We start from the raw sequence: 12,105 nt of genomic DNA, 5'->3' as shown, positions 1-12,105 counted from the left end.
TAATGCCAATCTCTCCTTAGCCAATATGCTGCCCTAGTTTCATTATTTATAGGTTTAGAGACAAAAATGTATTATTTATCAACGTTGTTGTGCGGATGTATCGGAGGAGGATTATTAAATGAATAATGGTGAGTGTATAATCTATGCAGATCTACTTTCGAGTCATACTCAGGCTATTCTATATCTGTAATGTAGTGTGATACCTATCGTTATCTAGTCAGTCTGGTCGGACATATGTCTTCGGTCACGTCACCGACGACTCAGAAGACCTAAGGATTGACCAAAACATTGTGAATGAAGATGTAAGTATACCATCACTGTGATTTCTATATCAAGTAAAGCAACTAATTCAAGGCCTTACTTAGTTGTTGTGTTTACAGAAGATATATTTAGTTAGTCATCTTTATTGGTAGATAAGGCGACAAGGAATCTTTACAGGAAGATTGAGAAGGACAAATATAACGACTCGGTTCTGATTTCACTGAGACGGGGCTGTGAAAAGAATGGACTTCTAATTGACCTGATAAAATTTCATTCTTAAAAACAACTAGACTGTTGAGAGCTATCAAATAAAATTTGTCACTAAACACTTATATAACTAGATAGGATTTTGTAGGGGTATTTGTTTACAGCACTCCCAAATCCTTGATACATGTAATGATACTGACATTTGATCCATGTAATATAAGTTTATACCAATGACATGTTAAGTAGGAAGCAAAGTGATATTATCCGAATGAATGTGAATAAATAGACGACAGGAACTGATAAGGTCACAATATTCTTTATCATTAGTCACGTTCTACAAATAACTTGACTTTTTATAAACCTTAATCTATATTCGTCATCTGAAAGTTAAATCCAGTCATGAAAATTGCAAGCAAACTGTTAATCGAGATATATTAAATTCGTCGCTATGACGCTGACCGAATTCACTTGAATACCTTAGAGACACTTTACATTATTAACCTGAACTGATTAAATGCTCATTTCTCCGTCATCTTTCGCTTGTAAGTAATGATATGTGCTTTTGTATTTTTTCTGTCTATTTATAGGTCAGTCCTCCTATACTCTTCCCTCCCTCTGACACTAATGCTGATGTGGTGTGGTCAAATTTCTACCGTTTTCTGTGACCAGTCGTTGGAAGAAGGCATTAAATACTTTGATGTTCGGATTCCCATGCTAGATGTTCCGGCAAAACGAACTCATTATGTCTGTCAGAAGTTTAAAGTAAGTAAGCTAGCTGGTAGGGATTTGGCTTTAGAAATCATTTTAAAATCATGATTTTTTTTTTGTGGGGATTTTTTTATCTTTAATGACGTGGGTACCTTTACTGCGCGAATTTATATGTCCATTAACTGTTAGTATTAGTATAAACGAAGAAGATGTATTGCACTAAATTTATCCTCGGAATCATGTGTCATTCTAAAACGCGAAAGCTGAGCCCCATAAAAATATATGATTCTTCAGCAATCGTTTACTTCACTAATCAGCATTGCAGGTTCTCTTTCTAAATTCTTCTTTTCGAATATGAAACAAAATTATTTGATTACATCAATTGCAGTTGCAACTAATATCTTTATTTAGTCATTTAACTCTCACGGTACCATATTATATTCGTCCTGATGATTATTTTGCCTCACGTAGCTGCAGCTATACCGACTCCATAGCAATAATTAATTAATAAGTAATTGATTTAATTGATTTCAACTAAATGTACCTCTGGCAAGCCAAGGTATCCTAATTTGCTCACAGTCTAACAACACCAATTACATATCTTTTAATATACAAGACTGGATTAAGATTCCGATTGTTTTTCAGTGTGACGTCAATATCTTGACAAGGTCATATATATTGTGACTTCTCCAAAGAAAGGGATAAATAATTAAAATATCGCTTACTAGATTCTGTAACTTTCCAATATAATCAATAAAACACTGTTTTCGCGTATGCTTGCAAAAGCATCAATGTTATATGATAAACAGAATCTTTCATTAGATTCCACTCATATGAGATTGTATTAAATTTTTCATAAATGTTCTTTATTACTTCACCAGAGGTTTCGTACATAAATCTCACGAAATTGAAACGTATGTGAAAATCCTATATAAACATCTATGACACTTACTTTGATAATTCACAAGATTATACTCTATCTATGTAACTTGATATCAACTTGGCTTGCCATGGGTATCATTTAGAATTGTGCAGCATATGTTGAATCACCTGACTATATTTGAGTCTCGTATGGTAACATTTAGCTGGTCCTTTTTAATTAGCTCATCTTTAAATCTTTACAATTTTGAAGTCAGCAATATGAGTGATATTGATACATAGCTCATTTACCTCGGCGATTGCCTTTGCATTATAACCCAACTTGACACTTTATTTCATTTTAAATTTTAAATCATTAATCACATTATTTACTGAACAAGTATATTTATGTTGCCGCCCCAAGGTGCCCGACACCGACACCTTCCATGCAGTAGCGTTCGAGCCCCTCATCTCTAATCGTCACGTCATGCATCATATGCTTTTGTTTGGATGTGACTTTGATGTGGAAGACACAGTAAGTCTAATTTATATATGAGGTAACTTCAGCAAAACTCAAGTTCAATATGATTTAGAAATAACACCATGTTTATACACAGACAGTTTGCTTTTGGCTTACTCTTTTTGCATTATTTCAAAATAAAAAATAAAAACAAAATACCAACAAGCCAATATAATCATAATTCGAACTCAAACTCTGCCAAAATATGAACAAAATGAAGATTTACACGGTGACTTCTGAAAAAGTATAAGGAGAATAAAACCACGTGTTCAAGAAGAGTAAGCGTCTTCTGCTTCATCGACGACATCCGCCATGTAAATCTTGGTCAATCCAATAAGAACAACGGAACCAACAGGCAAACTTACGAGCAACAAAAACGTCCAACAAATTAATTTCTTATCATTACGATGTACAAAATGCAAATAATGGATCCGATTATCGAAAATGAACATAAATACATCATAGGTAAGGAAAGCAGTCGTGTAATAATATACACATGAGTATGGAAAATGAGAAAATATGGAAATATCCCTGAGATGATGATGAAGAAAATGAAAAATACGCATATGTAAACGGAACTTACGATGCGTATCCTACAGCTTAGTGGATAGCTGTCTGTGTTAGTTGCGTTTTAAACGATCCGATGAACATCAGTCAATAGAGTTCTATAGCATTAAGTAGAAGTTAATGACTCGGAAATGTTAATTGTGTGAATTGATTCTAGTTTTTTAAAAGAATCTTTACAACTATGTTTAGGCACCCCATGAATGTTCGGCCGCCGATGGTCAGTGCTCGTCATGGCTGGCCCAGTGGACAATGGGAGTGGAAGGCAAGATATACACGCCAGAAAATGCGGGCGTCCGGTTTGGTAAACACAGTTACAGATATATGTCCTTACAGATCCACTGGAACAACGATCTGTCTGCTGCAAATTTCACAGGTACCTGAGAATGGTTATCACTCAAATAAAAAAATGTCAAAAAACTGAAGTTACCTTTCCGTACACTATACGCTGCTAGATTATAGAGATATATTTCACTTACTACTGTGTTTCATTGAAATATTTGTATTAGTTGTCATCATTTTTAGTAAAATCAGTCAGGTGTGAAATTCAAATATTGTCTCATAGAAATTCCTATACTGTACTCGATATTCGTTTAGTTGTTTTTTTATAAACGTTTATCTCAAACCCTCATGCAAAATCATCATTTGGTTTTAAATTGTATCGATTAAAGCCAAATGTGTCGAAAGAAGAAAAAGGAAATTGTTATTGGCATGTTCCAAGTCAGCACAACGCAATGTGATGTTACAAGACGGTATGGGTGTAGATAAAAGACGGTTTATTATTTATGGCAATGAATGTATCCACTTCAACATCCGAGCATCAAAGGAGCGGCCAACGACGAGTAATTATCACTCGTAAAGACTCTAATACTGCAGCATCACCCTAAGGATCGGGTTCTTTCTGCAATAGCAACAGCAAGGTCTTTACATGGACGACAGGCAGGCAGGCAGGCAGGCAGCCAGCCAGCCAGCCAGACTATCCGTAACAAACAAAGCGTCAACTAATATGTGCGAGGATGTCTTACACAGGCCCCCTTAGGCCTCTTAGGCGACACCATTGCACCAATTCCCTAGACTGAACTTGGCTTTTGCTTGATATACAATGACAGAAGGCAGAGAGTATGGAAACATCGGAAGGTACATTTCGCAGACTGCTGTGTAGCCTAGCGTGATAGATTTTGCGAGGGTAGTATGATGACCTGGGGTGACATATTCGGCGGAAATCGATTAAGAGGAGTCATTGTCATTGGCAATTTACATGCAATCCGTCGCCGTTCCGCTGGGTTCATTTTCAAGCATGATAATGCGACACCCGAAACCAGTCGCGTGACTAGGATGTTTCTAGAGCAGAACAATGTCGATGGTTTTAATGGTCTTTAACATTTCTCGATCTGAACCCAATAGAGCATATATGTGATGTTATTGAAAGACGAGTACGACGTCGGTCAAATCCGCCTTCCAACTTACAGGAACTGGCGCAGGCATTGAACGAGGAGTGGAACTCCATTTCGGCATTTCACACCATTCGATGCAATACATACTCTATGCTAGCCAATGATTGTCACATAAGTTACTAACACCGCCCTTAGGTACATGGTCACCAAATCGCTTGTACATCACATAAGACCAATGTACCATGACGAATTTCGGTCGGCATTTAAACGTCCATTAGCAGACATCTCGCTAAAAATTGTTTATCCTTGATTTACCATATTTCACTTGAATTTGACATAGCTGTCGCTAATACAAACTTTGATAACCTTCTTTTATTTGTGAAATATGCAATTGTTTAAAAAGAGCTGTCGCCACCTTGTAACATTTGGAACTTTAGTCATAGACAAAACAGAATTAGCCATCAATGAAAACAAGATATTTATTGCAAAAAGACAAGATTTCCCTGGCGACATCATAACAAAACATGAAAATTTAAAAATGACTTTATAATAATGCAAACACAATAGATATTCTTTTCAAATTATTAGATATATATTGAAATGTCTTCATCTGCCCTTTATAGATAACAGTGGGATGCGGATATTCTACACGACTAAATTACGTCAGTATGACGTAGGAAATGTTCAAATCGGACAACAATATCTAGAAATTCCGCCACACTCCATTCACAACGAGTCTGGAGGCTGTAGTGGTACATGTACTACAAGCATGCTTCCTCATCCAGTTTATTTGACAAGAACCTATATTCACATGCATTATCTCGGTAAGTGTACCTCACCAGGACTCAAAGCTTTACCCACGACTCTGCACATTGCTTTAACTTTAGTTTGTAATAGTGCCGATATTTGCGATTAAAACACTTTTTAATCTATGAATTTATAACCCCTTGAAAAAAATAAAGAAAATACCGATATTTCAATATTACAATTTGAACTCGAATTCGATGAAAAGAGGGCAAATGTACAAATAGAGTTAACTCCTTCAGCTTCAACTACGACACCTGGTATGTAAATTTTGTAAAGCATATACATCCCTTTAAGGCCTATTTTAAAGGGTTCGCTTAGAGAAAGTGTTGATGTTAAATTTTTTTTTATCTAGGCATTCGTGGTCTTTTGGAAATATATCGGGATGGCAAAGTCTCAAAGAGGGTGGCTTATGATGAGGAGTACGACTACAGAAACTCACCGATCCATGTCCATGATCCGCCAATCGAAGTCAAACCAGGTATATTGATGTATATGAACGGCATAAGAATTATCTTGTTGGTTTAAATCATCGTAGGTTACATGTTTGCCTAACTCTTCACGTCACCTGTTGTAGTACATCGCACGTGAATCTTTACACATACTGATTTTACAATGTTTACAAATTAGCTGTACATTTTTAAAAATGTGTGACCTGTAGCGGTAATCATATGTAAAATTGGTATTGTTTTGCAAGTATTATTTGTATTAGGAACTCGTATTAGAAAACAGGTTCAAACTGAAATATTGTGGTGCTTGTTTAATATGTTTGGCATGACTGATTCAATTTGCATTATTGAACCTGGTTTTAGAGGTATTCCATAGTGATATATATGTTATATATATAAGATTAATATCGCTAATCACGTGTAATATAATCTCAAGAAAATTAGACGAAGGAGCTCAATCTTCGGAATAACGTTTCAGTTGCTATGAAATGAGTTAACTATCCATTCGAATATTGTCACGGTTCCTAATAACCCGTAAAATTGATTTTTTGCATTAAACATATATATAAAACATAGTGTACCTTCCCTATCTATATTTTGACAGTCTTTTTTTATCCATTCCGATTTCCTTCAGTTGCTTCCTGGGTTTCAAAGTCTTTGCTCTAAGCATGATTGACATGACGCAATTTGATTCATTGTCGGGTGTTTTTGTATCTAATTAAACCCTTCTATTTAAAGGTGCTTTTCACTTGCTTGTCTTTGTATTATCCTTGAATTCAGTAGACTGTACACAATATAGTAAATAGAAAGACAGTATTCTCCAGAGATGATGAAGTGAATTACGCAAAATCGAAATCAACGGATGTCAAAATACAAAAATACGACTAGATCCTTTATTTCACCCTAAAGGACGAAAATTACTATAATAAATCATTGATGAGACTTGTACATATACTTTGTCTTTAAACAGGTGACGAGATTCGCCTTACCTGCACGTTTGACTCGCTCACGGGAGCCAGACAGAGAAATCACTCTCTGTACTTCGGAGAAGGATCCGATGTAAGATCGTAGCTGTTGATATTATTTATATCTTTTTGTTTTCACTCGTCAAAGATCAATCAAGTGTGACCCTTGCCAATTTAACTTTATTCAGACGGTTTTTCAAGGATAATAATGCATGTATTTTTTCAATCAATTAAAACAGTCGGATGACCAAAAAAAAAAAAAAAAAAAAACCCTGAAAACCTTATGCAAATGTTAACAAGGACAAAAAAAATTATAGGTCAGAATATGACAAAAGAATGATCCAAGGAAACTACTCAAAAAAAGTACAAGGAGACCATTGCATGTATTCATAAAACCAATCTCATGCTTTAAATAAACTGAAATCGGGAGATAGCAACCTGGTCGATTATTGGAAATAATATCTCGCTTTCTTTCTGAAATTTATCCAAACCATAGTAAAAGCATTAATTCAGATGTCAGATATCACCAAAAAGATTTGATTCTGTATACTAAACGGTGAAGTTGAACATGAGTATATTTTCACAAATACGAGCACATGTGTTCCGAAAGGGTAAGCGTCTTCTGATCGCTGAAATTGTAATAGGTCTGTAATAACAATAGCAAATATTTAAGGAAGTGCGGAGTCCTTATATTGAAAAGAACATTATTTGCAATTAAATATTATTTTAAAACTGATCATCAATATACATTGTCATTGTACATATTGTGGATATTTAACATTTGTTTGAAATGTATATACATGTGCTGATCATTTTTCAGAAATTTGTAAAATATTCAAAATTAGTGATATTAAGATTTGTCTACATTATCTAGAGAAAGTGAATGTGATTTCAGTAGGATATCTCAATGTTCCATCACCTGTATGTTGTATCTTCAGCTGGGATGACTATAGAATCAATATCGTGATGTTTACTAAATAATGGGTATGAATTAAGAATTTTGTTAATAAGTAAACATTTTCTTTATGTTTTTATCAATCTCGCGTTACACTGAACAAATGCGATTCTCAGCTGAGCTTTAAAATCTGAAATTCTTGTTGGGGTCAGAGTTCTTTGTGCTCCTATTACAAACCATTTCTTGGACACTTGGATTTGTTGTAAACAGAACCGACGTAAATGCAAATGCATGACAGTATAACTGGGAATGGATTAGATCGTGATAAACTAAACTAAATGAAAAAACCCGTAAAACTGTCCCTTTTATAAATCCTTAGCAAGTATGTACAAGTAAAGAAATGAAGATGTATTTGTTTAATTATGGTTTACTGCCAACCTTTACATTCGGTTAATGTCATTTTCACTTGTCTTGTAATACTGTTAGTAACGTGAGTATTACTATCTTTTGCGAGGTAAACAGCCACGTCGCGTTCGAACTAGTGAACCAGCGGATCATTCGAATAGAGATTTTGTTTCATTCAATATTCTGTGCTTTAGCCGTCTCCTGCAAGTGTGATTCTGATTTTCTTTCATGCGTCGCCAGGAACGTCAAAAACACGTTCAATCGGTGACAAATCGGGCGATTTCGAATGCCAGTCTAGCACATCATTCTGGTACAGGAAAGCTCTGCTGATACGACGGGTGCCCTGGTAAATCAGACTTTCTCGTTTGAATGATTTTGGCAACCACTTCGTCACGTTGCTATCGTCTTGTATTGCAAAATTGTCATTTTGTTTTCACTGAATTAAAGGTATTCGCCTAGAAAACATGAAAACCTCTCCCCGCCCACCCTCCGGGTTTATATCGTGACGAGATAAACGACTCACTGGCTGTATGGTGATCCTCTAACTCGTTTACTTAAATAGCGGACACACGAATCTGTGGATAAAGAGAAACAGTGAAAGCGCTACGAATATGAATGATTTCCAGAGAGTTTGACGGGGCGATGGTATAAAGGGTTTTAATAGTCTTTTTACATTATACACAGGCGGAGATGTGCTATGCCTTTGTGACATACTTCCCAAACGTTCAGTACTTTGACCAATGCCTGCAGATCGACCAATATGATATCAATTGCATAGATCCAGAACGTAGGTTCACTTCATTCGTTATTTTGTGTTTCGGGCTGATTGAAAGGCTAAACGGTTCTTCATAACCGCTGGGTGTATCTTTTTCTAAAATTTCGTATATATACATTTCCCTTGGTACCTAGTTGCTGACAGACAACCAATATTGATTTGACAGTTAAAGATAATTGCTATTTCTTCAAGAGAAATCTCAACTTTCATATAGTTAAGGATAAAGAGAAAAAAGAAGGCAAAATATTGTAGTTCCTGACAATAATACACACACATATTGATTATTTCTGAGACAATTACTACAATGTTGATAAAAAACAGTTTAATATCATGAAGGGCCTTTCATGGGAGGTTGTAATCTTGGAAAATTCCAACAAGACTTGCAGTCACATATTTTGGAAGACATCCAAACCAACTGTACATCGACCCTGTCACCATGTATACCAGAATGTAGAACATCAGTCACTCAACTTCTGGACCAGCCATGCCTTCAGGTCAGTACTCGCATACTGTTGGTAAATACAGATAAAGGAACAACGTCCACACTGTACATTTACCATGATGAATCCCACTGACAACTCATTTCCTCTCTGCTTTGTCTTGCTTGTTAACACAGTAAAGAAGAATTATGTATACTTTAGTATTCCTGTTTGCATTTATCCTTATTTTGATGTGAAATAAGATGGCGGTTGTGGCGGAGTGGTGAAAGCATCTGTCCGTCTACATCACTAGCCCTCCACCTCTGGGTTGTGAGGTTTAGCCTCTATGGGGAGGTTGCCAGTTACTGGCCGCAGGTCGGTAGATTTCCCAGAGAACACTTGTGGGGTTCAGGTCTCTGTGGGGAGATCGGTAGTTTTCCCAGGGAACACTTGTGGGGTTCAAGTCTCTGTGGGGAGGTCGCCAGGTACATGCCACAGGTCGGTAATTTTCCCAGGGAACACTTGTGGGTTTGAGGCCTCTGTGTTGAGGTCGCTGATTGGTAGTTATCCAAGGGAACACTGTTGGATTTTAGGTCTCTGTGGGGAGGTCTCCAGGTACTGGCCGCAGGTCGGTAGATTTCCCAGGGAACACTTGTGGGATTTTAGGTCTCTGTGGGGAGGTCGCCAGGCACTGGCCGCAGGTTGGTAGTTATCCCAGGGAACACTTGTGGGTTTTAGGTCTCTGTGGGGAGGTCGCCAGACACTGGCCGCAGGTCGGTGGTTTTCTCACTGGAACACCGGCTTTCCTACACCATCCAAACCTGGTACGTCCTTAAATGCCCCTGGCTGTTGATAGGACTAAAGCAACACTAATCAAGTTGATATGGAATAAGATACTTAAGTCATGCTTATCATTATTTTAATGGAAGTTTTAATAATTGAGCCTTTGCAATAATATATATATATATATATTTAAAAGTCCAAGTTTTCGTTCGCTTTTGCAGGGTCGTCTTGGCTCCTACACCAACAGAACAATCTTGTCACAAATGGCAGCATGGAATGACACTACACATATTTTGAACCATTTCATCAAAACCTGTGATTGATATCTAGTAAAATAATCAATATGATATACATTTGTTGTATGTTTGTAAATGTTAGTATTCCGTAAATCTGCATGTCACATTTTAATTAGCATGTCTACTTGGCTGTTAATCAGGGTACACGAGATATGGTTGCCTTCTAGCTTCACACTAAAGAAAAAATCCCTATAGCTTGATGGTAGAGTGGTGTTAACCAGTGGTACCAGATTCAATTCCTGCCCCAGGCAAAATACTCCTTTCTGCCATAGACCACTCTGACTGTAATCCACTGAAAAACGTGAAGAAAACACCAACATGGCAACATGATCATAATTCAAATAGGAGATTGAATGGTTTTGTTAGAGTCAGACACCTTTGATTAATAAGGTTTCGGAGGAGGGGGAGAAACAGGGAGTAGTGTAGGGAGTATCGTAAGAAAAACAAAGTTGTGAATAGCACCTTTCAATAGAAATTTAGAATTAGAAAATAATGAACAAAACCACACCAAAAAACTGTTTTAGGGCCAAAATCAGTGAAACCAAGATGGTAACTGAAGAAAATCCCAGTTGGACTCCATGAATCACTAAATAGATATTGAGGTGCACAAATCTCAAAATTCAAACAAATTTCCTAATTTTCAATTTGAATTTGATTATACAGAACACCATGTATTCTTTACTGTTCCTTTATTCAGATGAATCAAAATGTGGCATGAAGATTACAATGAACTTCAGGGGCTAAAGACAATACAGCACTGTCTACTAGCCTGCAATCTACAAGACTGTACAAAATCTTACACAAAGGTTTCTGAAATACAATGTAATACAGATAAGTATATGTTTTCCAAATGTTGACAAAGCTTCCTCACAATGTTAAAAAAAATACAGACAGGCTTTGGGCCATATACACCTGTAAAATGTTCTAAAAAAAATTAGGCTTGTTGGATAATCAAATAAAACCAAGTTGACACATTATCCATTTTTTCTCTAGAAAAATTTGGACCAATAATGCTTTGATATTACATCACAATCTTCTGGCTAAGGATATGAGTCTATCTGGTTCCTATGTCCAGAGAATCGGTTATCATACTACTACTAGCTTGTAACTTTCTAATTAGGGTAACAATCTTTTTTTAATACTGTATGCATTCTTAAGAAGTAGAATGAAAGAAATGTGGGTTTTGGAAAAATCAAAACTGATCGAAAGAAATGTCTAGAAAATCTGGATAAGAGGGATCAATAGCCCCATAATTCAGTAATTTTTTTTCAGTTCTATATATTTATAATGTATGTATTATATATATAAAAATAATAGTATGTCAAGAACATGTGTATATTTTTTTTAACTATGGCACTACTCTAGATAATTCAAAGGTGGTAAACGTCACAGTCTAAAAATGAGCTAGCAGTGTCTATCACCTGTAATCTGGAAGATGAGGAATTTTTGACCAACATCCACTTCTGTGCATCAGTATCAATGATTTTCCTCCACAGTACACTACAATGTCCCATTCCATTTTAAAGAATATCTTTGATTATCAGAGGTACATGTAGATGATTGTGAACTATAAAATTGTCTGGTTGACAATAAATAAATGTTCATTTTGAAGTTTTTGAGACAAGATCTAATGACATACGTGTAGGGACTTCACTCTTCCCTGTCTTAGCCAACATGTCCTGATTTACACACAAGATTGAACTATTATACAACTGAAAAGTTAAAGACACTGCCAAAACCTTTAATTTAAAGTATGATGAATTTCCAGATAACAACCGTGTTGCAATTAATCTTCTAGTAAC

At 36.1% G+C, this 12,105-nt stretch overlaps 1 protein-coding gene across 1 annotated transcript; it reads left to right on the top strand.

The window, feature by feature from the left end:
- The first annotated feature begins 294 nt into the window (after nt 1-294).
- Nucleotides 295-10,330, top strand: LOC132549361 (dopamine beta-hydroxylase-like). Its single transcript, XM_060213290.1, has 10 exons — nt 295-302; nt 1,056-1,230; nt 2,459-2,569; nt 3,311-3,494; nt 5,136-5,336; nt 5,672-5,797; nt 6,736-6,824; nt 8,715-8,817; nt 9,142-9,299; nt 10,229-10,330. The coding sequence occupies exons 1-10, from the start codon at nt 295-297 to the stop codon at nt 10,328-10,330; spliced, it is 1,257 nt and encodes a 418-aa protein (XP_060069273.1).
- Nucleotides 10,331-12,105: the final 1,775 nt, after the last annotated feature.

Source organism: Ylistrum balloti, unplaced genomic scaffold (genome assembly GCF_031769215.1).
Source record: "Ylistrum balloti isolate Yb309-2 unplaced genomic scaffold, AGI_CSIRO_Ybal_v1 Utg370056, whole genome shotgun sequence".
NCBI lineage: Eukaryota > Metazoa > Mollusca > Bivalvia > Pectinida > Pectinidae > Ylistrum > Ylistrum balloti.
Note: the sequence above shows the minus strand (reverse complement) of the source record. Positions and strands in the feature narration are given on the sequence as shown.

What these genes read in the sequence shown, in the direction of transcription:
- LOC132549361 (XM_060213290.1), top strand. An exon ending in ATGTCTGTCAGAAGTTTAAA is followed by an intron (nt 1,231 to 2,458) that starts GTAAGTAAGCTA and finishes TGCCGCCCCAAG; the next exon opens with GTGCCCGACACCGACACCTT. An exon ending in GCCAATCGAAGTCAAACCAG is followed by an intron (nt 5,798 to 6,735) that starts GTATATTGATGT and finishes GTCTTTAAACAG; the next exon opens with GTGACGAGATTCGCCTTACC.